At 47.4% G+C, this 17,551-nt stretch overlaps 1 protein-coding gene across 3 annotated transcripts in view; it reads left to right on the plus strand.

The window, feature by feature from the left end:
* The first annotated feature begins 5,217 nt into the window (after nt 1–5,217).
* Nucleotides 5,218–17,551, plus strand: part of GATAD2A (GATA zinc finger domain containing 2A) — a 192,767-nt gene continuing 180,433 nt past the window's right edge. Inside the window, exon 1 of one of the 3 annotated variants that reach the window (XM_063914570.1) lies at nt 5,218–5,736. Coding sequence is in view for 2 of the 3 variants with exons in the window: in XM_063914568.1 (XP_063770638.1) it covers nt 12,864–12,989 (126 nt within the window). In the remaining variant the exon portion in view is untranslated. Of the gene's footprint in view, nt 5,737–12,753; nt 12,990–13,598; nt 13,747–17,551 lie in introns of those variants that run through there. The other 2 variants (XM_063914568.1, XM_063914569.1) reach the window with 2 other exon arrangements.

Here is a 17,551-nt window from a genome sequence, read left to right on the forward strand (position 1 = left end):
GAAAGTAGCAGTGAAAGGATTTGTGGAGACAGCTGATTTTCGGATCAGCTGTCTCTATGCCGGAGCAATGTTGAATTTCTCCGGTGCTCGCAGCGAGTTAGAATGTTAATTAACATGATGAATATGCCCATTAGTGAGATGGTTATGTCAGTATATATGTTCCCACAAGTCCAAGCTCTTCTCTGTTATTTTGTATGTTGCCCAGCAGGGGGCACCTGTGCATGGAAGGCAATCTTGTCTTCCCCACAGGTATCACATTTTGCTCTTGCATCCTGTTCCTGTATCTAACAGTGCAACTACAAGAGGATGAGTATTCGGTTTATCCTTAAGTCTTAAGTTGTGTCTATAGACTATATGCTTCTATGATAATGTCTGTCATTGTAAATGGACAACACTACCAACATACCAGAAATTTGCTAACCATGTAACCAAATTGTTTCTTTGGATTATTTCATACTCTGGTTTAGAAAGAAAAATATGACGAGGCTAAAAATGTTCCACTGAAACAGCCTGCATGGTGTACATAGTCCCTACCTGTCCCCAACATACACTATTTGTGTCATGGTATGTCAGAGCTTTTCTCATATGTTCACTGAAATCTGTTCTTTCTAAGGATTTTTAACGCATCGTTCATTTACATGGCATAACCTCTTTATCACCTGCATATGTCTCCATGTCTAAAGGCCTGATTAAGAGAAGGACGCTATTTGTATTGCTTCATGAGGCATCTGATGAAACACAGATCTGAGTGCTGCATCCAAAGACGCAACATTGCATGGTCAATGCACAGTAATGCAAGTTTTTGTAGTCTTAGGACAAATTGAGTTTAAATATATCAGGCATCCATAATAAAAGGCATCGCTGGAATATGGATGTTAGGTGAGTATCTTACCCAGAGCCGGCCCTAACCAATATGATGCCCTAGGCAAGATTTTGGTTGGTGCCCCCTAGCACCAACACTGGTTCCGCCTCTGACCTTGCACCTCTTTCTCAGCACCATCACCCCTCCCCCATAGCAGTCCTTACTTTGGTGTTTGTACCCCCTATATTTTAAATAGGAACAGCTCGCACATTTGGCGCTCTGCACAAAAAGGGGTGTGTTTTTGCTGGCAAGGGGCATGGCCACACAATAGTAACCCCAATTCCAATTACGCCACACAGTACTGCAACTTTATTCACATTTGATCATGCGATAGTGTCCATAATTAATATTACATCCCACAGAAGTATCACTTTACCTTATAAACGTTGCTCCTCACAGTAGTGCCCCTTATTCACGTTACATCACACTGATGTCCCTTACACATTATTAATGCCCTTATACACATAATGACACATATAGTGCCCCTTACACATATGTTGCACATTATTAATGCACTTTTACATGACACACATAATGCTCCTTACACATATTCCGAACACTACTGCACAACCAACCCACCCGCACACAGCACTCACACTGCCACTAATACTGTGACCTCTGCCTCTGCTTGGATACAGATGTGTCCTCATAAATCTTGCCTCAATGCTAACGTTGGGCACCTTTGTTTTATGAAAATGCATCTTATTTGCATTGCTATGTGGCTAGGATGCACAAGCAGCTTCTGCTGATTAAAATGATATGCAGCATGCCTATATACTGTGTGAGACTGTGGCTGTATCTACATATGAAATGCTACACACAGAATATAGGCATGCCGCATATCGTTTTAATCAGCAAAAGCTGCTGATGCCCCTAGGCATATCAAATGCCATAGGCAATTGCCTGGTTTATCTATGCCTATGGCCGGCTCTGACCTTACCCACTGAAGTTTAAAATCCTCCTGTTGGTTATCACACACTCCGTAATACGGAATTTGTTAGTTCAAGTGGTAGGGAAAAGTCGTTTATGGACAATGAGTCTTAATCCAGCCATGCGTCCACGGACTGGAGAGCGGGTGAGTTGCGGCTGCACTGAGCCGGGTGTGCAGCGGCTCAAGTGCAGAGATTGTGCAGCCGGCAATAACCGCTGACGGGATCCCCTCTCTGCCCAGGGCGAACATTTCCTTTGGTACCGCCCACTATTCAAAACAGGGATAGTGTGCACCAAAAATATAGGGGCGTGGCTTCATGGGGAAGGAGAGTGGTAATAGAATAGTACCCATTCACTTTACGCCAGGTAGAGCCCCTTAGGCACATTACGCCAGGTAGAGCCTCTTACACACAATACGCCAGGTAGAGCTACTTATACGCATTACGCCAGGTAGAGCCTCATACACGTTACACCATGTAGAGCCTCTTATACACGTTATGCCAGGTAGAGCCCCTTACACGTTACACCAGGTAAAGCCTCTTACACACAATGTGCCAGGTAGAGCTCCTTATGCACATTATGCCATGTAGAGCCTCATACACGTTACGCCAGGTAGAGCCTCTTATATACGTTTTGCCAGGTAGAGCCCCTTACACACGTTAAGCCAAGTAGAGCTTCTCTCTATAGAGAGAGGATTGGAGTGTATGTGTTTGCCATCCGTCCTGCTTCCTGTGTCCTCATCTTTCACCAGCTCTCCGGTGTCACGCTGCGACAGTAGGTCCACTGACTCCCAATCATCTCTCCTACTTTCGGCTGCGGGCAGTTCATACCTCATTTCTACCCAGTATGAAGCTGGGTGGAAATGAGTAGCGCGAAGCGGGCAGGCACACGCAAATCAGATGGCGCTGGCAAGATGACTGCGACCCTGCCCTCAGGTCGCAGCGCCCCAGGTGGCCGCCCTGCTATTCTGCACCTAAAACCGCCACTGGTTCCAATGTTTCCTCATTATCAATGGTTTTGTTTTGATAAAGGCACACCTCGTTGGCTCTCACAGTTGGCCTTCCCCAGCTCCTGCAGAGAATCTCATGCTTGACACAATACCGTATCAACAACAGGGCTGTTGCACAAGCCCCCCCCCCCCCCCCCCCAGCAACATCACCAGTGTGGGGGTGCTGTGGCAAGTGTAGAGTTTTCGTGTGGCATAATGTGAACTGGGGCACTGCAGTGTATTCACACATAACACATATTGACAAATTTATTGATAGGGGTCCCCAAAAATCTTAATCCGGCCCTGCATGGGCATGCAGCACATGAGCAGCTTTGGAGGTAGGCACTTGTTCTGAGACGCTGGGGTAAATGTCATAACTTGGGACTTGCACATTGGCGAGATCCTGGAGAGTCTGGCTGATGTTTTAAATAGGCAATCATATATAAGGCAAAACCTTTTAAATAATTACCTCATTAAAATGAGAAGCAGTTAGCTTCCCGACTCCGGGATCCCGATGGAGGACAGAAACCCGGTGTCACTATACCGACACCAAACGGGATGCCGGCATCAAAATACAGGCAGCCGGCTTCCTGATCGTCCTGAGAGCGGGACGCACTGCCGTCCTGCTGCAGGGGGTGCAGAAGGGAGGTTAGGCACCTGTTAAAGCTTGTTAACTTACAGGACGAAAAAGCAATACCTTTTACACTAAAGTTCGAGCCGCTGCGGCCGCTAAATATAATCCTTAACCTACGTACTTTTTTCCCATTTAGCGTACACAGGACCATACCGTACCGTGTACGCACTTTGCGTACACACACCGCAACGGGCGTACTAAGTACACACTTTGCGTACACACACACCGACACGCTGTAAGCACAATGCAGCTACACGTGTGGCTGAAATACACTTTAAACCTTGTGCAGGAAAGGAACACGACACCAATTGGGATCCGACCCACCAACAGTTATTTACTCAAAGGGGGTTACAACGATGATACAAACACAATAAGAGAAAAGGCTACAATCAATGACACATACGTTTGTTTCGCCAGCGCCACCCGGTCCCGGTCCTCAGTCAATCAAGATAGATGACCTTCAGAGAATGTGAATGACCGGCCAGGCAGCTTGGCTTTTATACATTTGTCCAAAACATGATACAATGGAAACTGTAATCTCTTCACCTATAGGTCACAGGGATGGTCATTTACAGTACAGGAGGGGTCATAGGTCGGTTTCAATAGGTGGGCGATGCCTGGTCCTGGAGCACTTGCAGATGGTCTCCACTGGGTTCCCCGCCGAATATCAAGAGTACAGTAAATAGTTAATATTCTATCCCTGCGCATATCTATGCGCAGGAGCGTGCAAACTGCTACCGGAATATTGCTCTTAAAATTCTGTACAGCTGGATACCAAACACCACCACCTAACCTAATTCTGTCCCCTCATATCCTGTAAAGGTGAATCCCTTTGTTATTATACCCTTTAAGCAAGTGTAACTCGCTGGTGTGGTGCATGTGGGCTATGTGTAAATCGTGGATTAAATATGAAATGTGTCTTTGTGGCTTTTCCATGCAAATACATATGCTACCGTAATTACTCATACCACGCGCTAATATGCACTACCGTGTGAGTGATTATACGCAACTTGCGGGCATCTGCACGTACGGCAGAACAAGTACACGCACGGAGGCCATCTGTGTGGTGTTTGTACGTGATGCGTGTGACAATAATATTTTCGACTTCGACACACCAGGGAGGGAGGGTTAAGTTTAGGCACATAGAAGGGGAGGTTAGGCACCAAGCGGGGAGGGATAGATTTAGGCAGCGGGGAAGGGAGAGTTAGGGTTAAGCACCAAGCTCCCTGCCGATATCACTTCTACCCCATAATGAAGATTAATACATTTACCCCACAGCCTGTAACCTGACAGTCGAGAGCTGATTGGTTGGTACTTTATCATTCTCCACTTTATACCAACAGCGGCATCCTGTCCATCAAAATCCCGACAGCCCCCCAGGAAGCCCCCTAACCCTCACCTTTTCCCTACCCTAACCCTTGTGCTATAATACATTTACCCATGTGTTTGAAAAATGGCAAGAGGTGGTTGGCTGGTACTTTATCACCTTCCACTTTATCTTTCTCCAAGGCTTAGTAAATAGACCCCAAAGAATGCTACCCCAACAGAGCCTCACAGCTCTCAGGGTACATTATGGGACACTCCTTGTACCGGGTTTCAGCCGGGCAGTGTTGGAGAGTATGCCCTTGTTTGCCACTTTAAGAAACTCTCTCTGTCTACTATCATCGTCAACTCCGTCCTGACGTCACCACTAGGTGGGAGCAGCGTCATCCTGTGAGTGACACCGGACTCTCCCCGCCCACTAGTCGGAGCACAACTCGGAGTCACCGCCCGCTCTTATTTCTTATTGGACTAGAGCAGAACGCTGGGATTTTTCTCATTGGGAAGCGCTGGTGTAGCGGGAGCCCCGCCCCCTGCATGGTGCCGCAGTGAGGCACTGGAGAGCCGGATGGGGGCGGGGCCGTGATGTCCAGAAGAGAAGACGAGCGACTTTACGTTTCCCCCCCCCCTGACGCCGCGCCGGCCTTACTCGCTCCTCCTACGTGCTCTCCAGGGTTTATTGTCCTAGCTCCATAGCAGCGACGACTAGTCGGAGCGCACTCTGGTTGGCCCCCTCACTTGTCTGTCACGGAGCAGCTACACGGAAGCGTGGCGCCGGCACTGTAATCTGCCTAGCAACCGCGAAGCCGGCTTTAAAGCGGTAATTTCGGTCCGGTCGGAGGCCGCTCTCTGCTCGCACCGCAAAGTTACGTCCGGGGCTCCCGCTCGGCTTGTATCAGAGCCCAGGACTTCTGTGACCCAGGCGCCAGCCTCCACTCGGACACAAGCACGGAGTCCTCCTTGTGGCCGGACTCGGGGGAGGAGCCAGATCCCCCCGCTGAGGTGAGGACCGGGGCTCGGAAGCGGGTAGCTTATGTGTGAAAAATATATACTACAAGCATGTATATAAATGTATGTGTGTGTAATATAAATTTTATATATATATATATGTGTGTGTATACACGGAAAGATATGTTGGCGGGAGTGTGTATGCTTGTGCTTTCCTATACCTCTGTGGATAAAGCCAGTAAAAATTAACTTCCCAGTGTGACTGGCTGGAGATGTGTGTGAGGTGATGTGTCTGGGCTGCAGGAGGAGGAGTAATGGCTGAGCTATGGCCCCGCTGGCCCCGGACATGCCTCTGGCAGCACAAAGCAGCCGTGAGTGTACCGTCCGGCCTGAGACTCTCCCCGTCACCCAGCCTGTTCCTGCAGTGCTCAGTCACTTATTTGCCATTCTCCTGCTACTTTGTACTATAGTAGAAATGTGGTGGCTGGTGCCTGCAGAGCTTGCACTATAATACATATTAGTAGGGTATGCCGGTGACCTCCTTAGGAGAGTGCGGATCTCTCTCCGTAGCTGGCTGCTCAGTGTGACCCTTATGCCCTACAACGTATTAAATCATACTTAATGGTGTTTTTTTATGGCTCAGCTTACCTCTCCCCCTGGCCCCTCCTCCAATCACCAGTCCATTGTGGGTGTGGTACTTCTTGTAATTAAGGGTATCTTCGTTGTCTTCATGGATTCTTTTCATGTGGGCTCAGATTTCCTGGGGAGACCTCACCCCCCCCCCCTCTCCCCTCCCGGGCTATTGTGTCCACTACCAGTCTCAGACTACCCTTATTAAGTACTTTGTTCATGCCTCTGAAGTTATGTCTCCAAACCTGCATATAAGTAACTTCACAAAGTTGCTGTACAAAGTTTTTTTTTTTTTTTCCCCTCTTTAGAATAATCTGCTCCACAGACAGGTAGAGGCACTCTGAAGTAGATATGTAATCATGCAGTATATACACTGCATCATAAGAAGCATATTTTAAGTTAGTATTCAAGAGCTGGTGTAATGGGTAGTTGTTACAAGATCCTTGTCAGGAATGTTCAACCATTTTACGTTAAAAGGTAAATGTTAAACACTAACTGGCAGTAAAGATGTTAATTGATGTTTGGCACTGCTGGGTACTCTCAAAATGGCTGCAGTCCGTGACGTCTGTCAGAAGGGTTAATGTGCTTATTGAACAGCTAGGTGGCTTCTGCACAAATAGTCACAGAGGATGTTCCCTGCCAGCTGAGAGACAGAGAGTGGGAGAGCGATACCGTGCTTCCGCTACAGCCTAGCTCACCATAGCCCTATAGTTTTACATTGTGACATTGTCTTCTTATTTTGGGAAATCCAGTGGGAGGAAAACATTAAAGTCTTGACCCTTTCTAACCCTGTTCATACACTATAGTGTTTAATGTACTGTAGTTGATGTTTTAGAAGTTATTTAATGCTTGCTGAGTGTCAACAAGTGCTCACCACTATCCGCTTAATGAATAATGCTTTGCTTGACGCTAAGAAGCACATTGGGGTCAATTCAGTTCGGCAACTTATGAATAGCGCCGGGAATTAGCTCCCGACGCTATTCAATTCAGCTGCTAGTGACCCGCAATTGTCGGCCGGCGCAAGGCTGATTCTGTCGGGAATCAGCCTCGTGCCGGGGAGTTAAGTCGGAGAATGCCCGTTCTCCCGACAATTCAACCTGTTTAGTCGGCGAGAACGGGCCATCGCCGACTTAACTTAAGCTGAATTGAATAGCGTCGGGAGCTAATTCCCGGCGCTATTCATAAGTTGCCGAATTGAATCGACCCCATTGTTTTCTAATTAACTTTTTCCCTTATTTGTGCTCTAAAACAGGAGGTTATTTTCTTCAAGCCAAATACATGTAGATATGCATAGGTCAAGGCTGCTTAAGAGCATATCACTTTATTTTACAGTGCCTTAACAATTAAAGATGCAGCCACTTGTCTCTGCACTCCCAAAAAACTGCGCGGACACACTCCTGTTTTCAGTAACGCAGGCCATCGCTTTTCCTTCCCCACCCCCAAATGGCCACATCATGTCAATCATACTGCAGCTTATGGGGCACTATGACTGTCATTGCAGACACAGATACACACACATGCACTACAGATACTGCGCAGATTGACAAACATCGGTGATGTAAATCTTCAGGTTTGCATACACTCTGAGGTAGGCACCATGTTCACGTAGTCTTTACCAAAGGGCTCTGAGTGTCTTCCGTTTTTTACATCCATCCTCAGAGCAGTGTCCTAAGTGTGATTTATAGTGCAATGCCTAAAAGTACCTAAGGAGACATCAAAGGAAATACAGTTTTTTGTGGGGGGTTTGTCTGTCACATTTGAATGAAATGATGGTCTTCCCATGTGAATTTTTTTTGCTGTGCAAATTATATTTGTATTAAAGGGTTAAATAAGTTTCTAATACCGATTAGTTGAACTTTAAAAAAAAATTAAAAAAAAATTCCATAGCTATGGCATATTTATGATTTTTAATATGGTACATATTTCTTTGTAAATATGTTATGGGAAAAAAAAATCCAAACATTGCAGCTAACCCCTTTCACATCGCACAAATAACCTGGTATCGACGGGTCAGTGTGCGATGTGAAAGCGCCTTTGCCGAATTAGCGGGTCGCCTGACCCGGTAATTCAACTCTGTTAAAAAGAAGGGTTATTACCGGGTTGAATACCGGGTCAGGTGCAGTGTGAATGGGAGCCGTTTCGATGCGACGCTGCTCCCATTCACAGCATAGGGAGAGGCGGCGCAGGAGATGAGCTCATCTCCCAGCGCTGCCTCCACCCCCGCCCCTGCTGCTGCTGCGCCCCCCGCTGCTATGGCAACCGACCCGGTATATTGCCGGGTCGGAAAGCCAGCAGAGGGGAGCAAATGCCAGATCCCACCCGGTAAGGACACGTTTCTCTTACCGGGTAGGATCCGGCATTTGCGATCTGAAAGCAGCATTATTAAACACTCTACTATGGGCCAATTCAATTAGCTGAGAGTATATTACCATGCACTTCGTAGGTTATTTTCATCAAGTCGCACCTATTCATTTGTCAAAGTCCATTTCCGGTACTTAACACAATAATTCCACAGTGCATGGAAAACTGGGGAGATCACCCTGAACCCCAGAAAGTGGCTAATAAGAGTATAGAAGGCTATTGGTGGGAATAAGCAAAGTATTTTAGGTTCTTTAAAAGGTGTCAAATGGCTGATATTTTTTAACTGCTTCATAAACCGTGGACAAATGGACAGTTTAAAAGTAAATTAAATTAAAGCCTCTAGATTCTTTTTTGGGTACAGAAAAATGTCTAATGTGATTCGTATTTGTTTTGAAGCAAGTTTAAAATATATTGGGAAAAATCGTTTTTTCTCCCCTCTGTAAGTTCAAAAACACATTTCCCATCTATAAAACACCCAGAAAATGCATGTCCCACATAATTCAAACCTTTTTTTAGGTTTTTATAGAAAATCACTGGAAAATGATATGTCAATATTGACTAAATGATGCAATTTAGAGCCTTCTAGTGGCATGAGTATTTGTTGGGAGTGGTGTACCAGAGGTGCTGCTCAGAATCCCAGAATAGCTGCAGGGTTTACTCCTTGCACAAATCACTGTGGCATGGGGAAAGACTATTCAACTTGCCTTTTCCTTTACAGAAGTATTCGGACTGAAGCGCAGAAATTTACTGATTTTGCGTGAATGGTGGAATCTGCGCGGGGGAGGGGGGGGGGGGGGTTCTGGTGCCCAAACCCAATTTTGTCTTCTCCACGGACTTTGCATTGCAGCTCCATGGGGTCGATTCAATTTACCGACAGTTGAATAGCGCCGGGAATTGCGCTATTCAATACAGCGCCAAGTGACACTCGATTGTCGGGAATTCTTCTCTCACCCCCGGGGGATGAGAAAAGAAACCCGACAAAAGTGCTGCGGCGCGGCTGATTCTGTCGGGAATCGGCATTGCGGCGAGGAGTTAAGTCGGAGAATGCTCGTTCTCCCGACAAATCAAACTAAGTCCGCGAGAACGGGCATTCGCCGACTTAATGTGAGCTGAATTGAACAGCGCCGGGAGCTAATTCCCGACGCTTTTCAACTGTCGGTGAATTGACTCAACCCCCATGAGCTGTGAGGTTCAGTCTGATTTACAGGGTATTCCCCACTAATTGAATACCTTCGGTGTGGTAATTGGCCCAATGGGCTGCAAATTAAGGCTTGCTGAAGTGTAACTGTAGCTGGCAGCCAGTGACGGGAGGGAGGAGGCAGTTTTTACCTGCAACTGTGCTAGATGCACATGTTACAACAATATATAGAAGAGAATGTATGAATATTAAACATGGCTGAACTGAGGGTTTCAGTATGAATGACCGCCGGTCAGGATGCCTGTGGTCAAAATACAGACGCTGGAATCCCGATGTATGTAGTCCCGACAGGGTGGTTTTTACTGATCTAACCCCTGTCCCCTAACCTCCTTTCTCGCAGCCTAACCTTCTCACAGTGGTACCTAAACTTATCCCTCCCTGTCTTAGCACACTGACCTGGACAGCACCGAGTAGGCTGTTTTAACAGCCCAGTGTGAACACTAGGTTATATGTAAGTGATCTCTGCCGTAACTCCTGTGCTGCCTTCCCAATGGTAACTGATCCCAATCCCCACACCACTGACCATCATTATAATTCTTCTGCTTGCAGTACATGAACCAAGAAGTCAAATGCATCATACAACTTTTTTCAAAGGGCACTAAAGCAGAAGTTCTCAAACGGGGGTCCTCAAGGCACCCCAACGGTCCATGTTTTAGGTATATCCATGGCACAGCACAGATGGATTAATCCAATTGACTGAGGTGCTAAGTAAGTCACCTGTGGCTAAGCATGTACATACTTAAAATCTGGCCCGTTGGGGTGCCTCGATGACCAAGTTTGATAACCTCCGAACTAAAGTAATACCCCTTTCACACCGCCAATGCCGGATCCCACCCGGGAATTGGTAACGGGTCCTTCCCGGGTGGGATCCGGCTTTGGACGCTGTTGCAAGCTTCCCCGACCTGGCAGTATGCCAGGCGGGTTGCCATAGCAGCGGGGGGCGGAGGCAGAGGCGGCATTGGGAGATGACATCATCTCCCAATGAACGGGTCCCGGGTTGCATTGACCCTTGAGCCTATTTACCCTGCCATTGACCCGGTATTTAACCCGGGTATAACGCTGCTTTATTCCCGGGTTGAATTGCTGGGTCAGACGACCCAGGATTTCTAACATGGCGCTTTAACACAGCACGCTGAACTGCGTTGACCCGGCAATATGCCGGGTCGATACCGGGTTATTTGTGCGGTGTGAAAGGGGTATAACAGATCACCAACAGTAAATTTAAAGTTACCACCTACAAAAAATAAAAGGCATGGTTGGTGTAATGGTCTGCATTATTGCCTCACAGCACTGAGGTGTTGGGTTTGATTCCCACTACAACCCTAAAGCTAAGTACACACTGTCACTTTTTTTGAGGGGGGTGGGGTCTGCCCGGCAATCTGCTGATTTTTCTGGAAAGTGTAGGCACCAATATCTGAGCTACGCACTCACAGATTTGTTTTGTTTTTAAAGTTACTGATTTTCTGCCATATCACACTGCATATGTCCGCCCACAAGAAGGATGACATAGTGACAGGAAAACATAGGCAATATGGGCAGATTATTGAGAATGCACATACACTTCTCAATACGGAAGATAGTGTCCGAGATTTTTGGTTTGGGGTGACAGCTCGAAATTCAATCACTCTTGTCTGTGGCCAAGATTTAGTAGAATTCTCGCTGAAACGATCCTTCATACTCGCTATACAATAAGTTTGGCCGCGTACCCAATTATTGGCAGATCGGCTCGATAATTGTGTAATGTATGCCTAGCTTTCCTGTGGACTTTGTATATTCTGCCTGTATTTGTATCGTTTCCTCCAGGTACCCTGATTTCATGACCAAATACAAAAATATACGATTAGGTAAATTGGCTCCTGACCCTACAATCCCTACAGAATGATGTTGATGTCTTGTATATAAATTAGGACTAATGGGTCTAGACATCAACATTCTGTGTTTTTTAGACAATTGCCTTTTTTAAAAACAATATGTATGGGGTTCACCAATTGCTGATTATGACCAAAAAGTGATCTGAGACAGTAAACTATGTTGTCAAACATGTTAGCTTTCACAGAACCATTGGGGCCATAGAGTGCTATTGTATGGTAGTAATCAGCCATTTTATATACCTTTTACTAGTATTTTGCTATTAAAATGGGCACTTTCATGATTTGCAGATAAGTTCTTTGGATAAAAATGATCTGCAAATCACTAATATCTGCAATGTATGGGCACATATTGGTGGATTGGAGAATCATTAAGTCAGGGGAGAAAATGCTGAATCTGCTAATAGCTTCTTTTTGATTGATGTGTGGGTCACTTTACATGGAGTGACACTCCCTCCCCCACCCCATTTCCAGCTTCTTTGTAGCATTCTGTGACAAACCATATTTGTATAAGTGTGTTTCTAGTAGGAATCAGAACTTGGAAAAAAATAAAATAAATCCACAAACTTAATAGTAACTCTGTGAAGTAAAATTCTGCAGATGACTATTCCACCTGAAAGGAAAATATCCCCCACTCCCCGTTGCTACTGATTATTTTTGGGTTGATAGACTGGCAAGTGTCCCTCAGCGATGCCACGGTAATTATACCACTTTTTGCTTAAGACCATAGTTCTGCCCCATCACTAGAACATGAAACATTTACATAGTGCGGCTGCATCACCGTGTACCCTCCATAGCGTGCACACACCCAGCTGTACCCTCTCTGATGTGTTCTACTTATACATTGTAACCATTGCCCTGTCTGCTATGTGTGTAGGAGTAGGAGACATACCCACTATACAGACTATCTCCCGGTCTCCTGTATTGCCATGTTCCGGTGGGTGGAGTGAGCCTGCTCCTGCAATCTCAGCCTTTCCCGCATGTTTTCCCGGGAACACTCACAGACAGTGACACGCACAGTGGCGGCCGCTGCTGCTGCTCCCTGTGAGGCGCCCCGCTCCCCTCGCCCTGTTTCGGGGACAGGGGATTAAAGGGCCGGCTACGCATGCGCGGCTGGAGCCTCCATGTGTAAGAGGCGCATTATTTGGCAACGTGAGCAGAGGCCAGGACTACCGGGGATCCGTGTGTTTAGGGACCCGGCGACAGAGGGCTCACCCCGGCCTGGCCCAGCCCGCCGCCCGGGTGATACTGTAAGTGGAGCACTCGGGAATGGAGGGGAGGTTCATGGGGTGTGCAGCTGTTGGAGATTAGATCAGAAAGTTGTATTATTTTATGTAATGAGTCAGATGCTCCTCCTTGTAGGTGGGGGAGGGGGTGGCGAGTATTCATTAGTCCCTAATTATTTATGGAGCCCCCCATTCCTTCCCCACTCCCCTTGTGCTTCTTTTGCCTTGTAAGTGGGGTACCCCCTGCCCCCCTTCCCATGTGATACCCCCGGCAGGGATAGTTGTTGCTAGCTACGTGAGTATCAGTAATTGCTGGGGCTCTCCTGGTGACCCTGTGGGGTGTCCCTTGTTGGGAAAGGGGTGCTCGCACGTCTATCCCCCTTTTTATAGTGATGTTCCATTTACTTACTTATTTTTTTTTTTTTGGGGGGGGGGGGGGGGGGGGGAGACACCACACCACACCACACCACACCACACCACACCACACCACACCGTAAGGGTTAATAGGAGTGGGTGGTGCTGGGGGAGCAGATGCCCCCTGGGGGAGGTGTGGGAGATATCCCGGGAGAGCTCCGCTCACTGTGCTCTGTTCTCTTCTGTTCCCCAGTGTGTAGAAGTTTTGTCTTTATACCGGGGCTGGGGTGGGTATTATGTCCCCGGTGTCCTCTCGGGACAGGACTAGGGGGATGGGGTTTCACATTCTCCCCGCCACCGTGTACATGCGGGGGAGCTCCGTGGCATCATCCGGCACCGCTGGACGGCTCGGTCCTGGATGGGGCAGGTAACACCCCGCACCTAATGCTGCTGTGGGTGATGGTCTCTGGCCGCTGCTTACCGCGTGGGGTGTGAAGGTGCAGTACTGTACGTAGTGGTCACTATAGGTGTATTGCTGCTATAGACAGCGGCGGTGGTGGGGTAACGTCTCTACCTCCCCACCCCCGCCTGTTAACCCTGTGTGCAGATTGGGCTGGCTGTCATAATAAAAGTCCCTCCTGTGTGTTTTTTCCCCGTTCTGTCCTTCCCGCTGTGAAAGGTGCATCAGGCCCAAGGGGAGCTGCTGCCTGCACCTTCCTGTGTCTCTCTCTCTCTCATTTGCCCTCTATTGATGTTGGCTCTGACTTTCACAGTGTATAGAAAATAATTTGCGCAATTTGTGTATTGTTATAAGTTATGGCATGATTGTCAATAGATGGACACAGCTCCCTAAGCAGTACATTAGGTGGCTAGATATTTGTATAAATACATAACATTTGAAGTAATTGTTGAATTGCGTTCATTGACACCTGTTATATTTTACAGACCGAAGTGTGTTTTGATGTATGGTGTTTTAGCAGTCGTCTTATTTTCCCTTTGAGTTTATATACATATATCTAGGTTTATAATGGGTTTTTTTCATGACTTTTGAAGCACTGTTTGTCTTTCGGTATTTTGTAGTGGTGTTGACCATAAAATATCAACAATACTATGTTTCCAATGGGTGTAGTATGGTATGCCGGTGGCCGGGATCCCGGCGGTCAGCATACCGGCGCCGACATACCGACAGCTTGGCGAGCGCATATGAGCCCCTTGCAGGCTTGCTGCACTCGCCACACTGCAGGCACGGTGGCGCGTTAAGCTATTTATTCTCCCTGCAGGGGGTTCGTGGACCCCCAACAGGGAGAATAGGTGTCGGTATACCAGATACTGAGTGCCGGGATCCCAACAGCCGGCATACTGAGTACCACACGTTTCCAATAATAGTTTCCACTAGGCTCTTAGTTCCACCATGGGCGGCATGTATGGTGGAATCGTCCAGGAAGAGGGAGAAAGCAACTAGTGTCACCCTGTCTGGACATTCCTAGGGTCAGTCAATATACCCTATGCACCAGTACATCTACAGATGTGTACTGGTGCGTTCCTTGCCTACACCTACTTGAGTGAGAGATGACATTAGTTTATATATGCATGTCCATGCACCTGTTCCTTTTACCACATTGGCCATTTTCTCTATCGTCCTAGTGGATGCTGGGGTTCCTGAAAGGACCATGGGGAATAGCGGCTCCGCAGGAGACAGGGCACAAAAAGTAAAGCTTTAGGATCAGGTGGTGTGCACTGGCTCCTCCCCCTATGACCCTCCTCCAAGCCAGTTAGATTTTGTGCCCGGCCGAGAAGGGTGCAATTCTAGGTGGCTCTCATAAAGAGCTGCTTAGAGAGTTTAGCTTAGGTTTTTTTATTTTACAGTGATTCCTGCTGGCAACAGGATCACTGCAACGAGGGACAGAGGGGAGAAGAAGTGAACTCACCTGCGTGCAGGATGGATTGGCTTCTTGGCTACTGGACATGAAGCTCCAGAGGGACGATCACAGGTACAGCCTGGATGGTCACCGGAGCCACGCCGCCGGCCCCCTCACAGATGCTGAAGCAAGAAGAGGTCCAGAATCGGCGGCTGAAGACTCCTGCAGTCTTCTTAAGGTAGCGCACAGCACTGCAGCTGTGCGCCATTTTCCTCTCAGCACACTTCACACGGCAGTCACTGAGGGTGCAGGGCGCTGGGGGGGGGCGCCCTGGGAGGCAAATGAAAACCTTTAAAAAGGCTAAAAATACCTCACATATAGCCCCAGAGGCTATATGGAGATATTTACCCCTGCCTAAATGTACTAAATAGCGGGAGACGAGCCCGCCGGAAAAGGGGCGGGGCCTATCTCCTCAGCACACGGCGCCATTTTCTGTCACAGCTCCGCTGGTCAGGAAGGCTCCCAGGTCTCTCCCCTGCACTGCACTACAGAAACAGGGTATAACAGAGAGGGGGGGCAAAATAAATGGCTATATATATATTAATATAAAAGCAGCTATAAGGGAGCACTTAATCATAAGGCTATCCCTGTCATATATAGCGCTTTTTGGTGTGTGCTGGCAGACTCTCCCTCTGTCTCCCCAAAGGGCTAGTGGGTCCTGTCTTCGTATAGAGCATTCCCTGTGTGTCTGCTGTGTGTCGGTACGTGTGTGTCGACATGTATGAGGACGATATTGGCGTGGAGGCGGAGCAATTGCCTGTAATGGTGATGTCACTCTCTAGGGAGTCGACACCGGAATGGATGGCTTATTTAGGAAATTACGTGATAATGTCAACACGCTGCAAAGTCGGTTGACGACATGAGACGGCCGACAAACAATTAGTACGGTCCAGACGTCTCAAAAACACCGTCAAGGGTTTTAAAACGCCCGTTTACTTTAGTCGGTCGACACAGACAGGGACACTGAATCCAGTGTCGACGGTGAATAAACAAACGTATTCCTTATTAGGGCCACACGTTAAAGGCAATGAAGGAGGTGTTACGTATTTCTGATACTACAAGTACCACAAAAGAGGGTATTATGTGGGATGTGAAAAAACTACCATAGTTTTTCCTGAATCAGATAAATTAAATAAAGTGTGTGATGATGCGTGGGTTCCCCCCGATAGAAAATTATGGGCGGTATACCCTTTCCCGCCAGAAGTTAGGGCGCGTTGGGAAACACCCCTTAAGGTGGATAAGGCGCTCACACGCTTATCAAAACAAGTGGCGGTACCGTCTATAGATAGGGCCGTCCTCAAGGACCAGCTGACAAGGCTGAAAAATATAATAAAAAGTATATACACACATACTGGTGTTATACTGCGGCCAGCGATCGCCTCAGCCTGGATGTGCAGAGCTAGGGTGGCTTGGTCGGATTCCCTGACTAAAAATATTGATACCCTTGACAGGGACAGTATTTTATTGACTATAGAGCATTTCTATATATGCGAGATGCACAGAGGGATATTTGCACTCTGGCATCATGAATAAACGCGATGTCCATAACTGCCAGAAGATGTTATGGACACGACAGTGGTCAGGTGATGCAGATTCCAAACGGCACAGTATGGCCGTATAAAGGAAGAGGACTTGTTTGGGGTTGGTCCATCGGACCTGGTGGTCACGGCAACTGCTGGAAAATCCACCGTTTTTTACCCTAAGTCACATCTCTGCAGAAAAAGACACCGTCTTTTCAGCCTCAGTCCTCTCGTCCCTATAAGATCATATCTGCCCAGGGATAGAGGAAAGGGAAGAAGACTGCAGCAGGCAGCCCATTCCCAGGAACAGAAGCGTTCCACCGCGTCTGACAAGTTCTCAGCATGGCGCTGAGACCGTACAGGACCCCTGGATCCTACAAGTAGTATCCCGGGGGTACAGATGGGAATGTCGAGACGTTTCCCCTTCGCAGGCTCCTGAAGTCTGCTTTACCAAGTCTCCCTCCGACAAGGAGGTAGTATGGAAAAAAATTCACAAGCTGTATTCCCAGCAGGTGATAATTAAATTACCCCTCCTACTACAGAAAAGGGGTATTATTCCACACTATATTGTGGTACTGAAGCCAGAAGGCTAGATGAGACTTATTCTAAAAAAATTTTTTGAACACTTACAAAGGTTCAAATTAAGATGAAGTCACTCAGAGCAGTGATAACGAACCAGGAAGAAGGGGACTATATAGTGTCCCGGGACATCAGGGATGCTTACCTCTATGTCCCAAATTTGCCCTTCTCACTAAGGGTACCTCAGGTTCGTGGTGCAGAACTGTCACTATCA

The sequence above is a fragment of the Pseudophryne corroboree genome, chromosome 1 (genome assembly GCF_028390025.1).
Source record: "Pseudophryne corroboree isolate aPseCor3 chromosome 1, aPseCor3.hap2, whole genome shotgun sequence".
In the NCBI taxonomy this organism is placed as follows: domain Eukaryota; kingdom Metazoa; phylum Chordata; class Amphibia; order Anura; family Myobatrachidae; genus Pseudophryne; species Pseudophryne corroboree.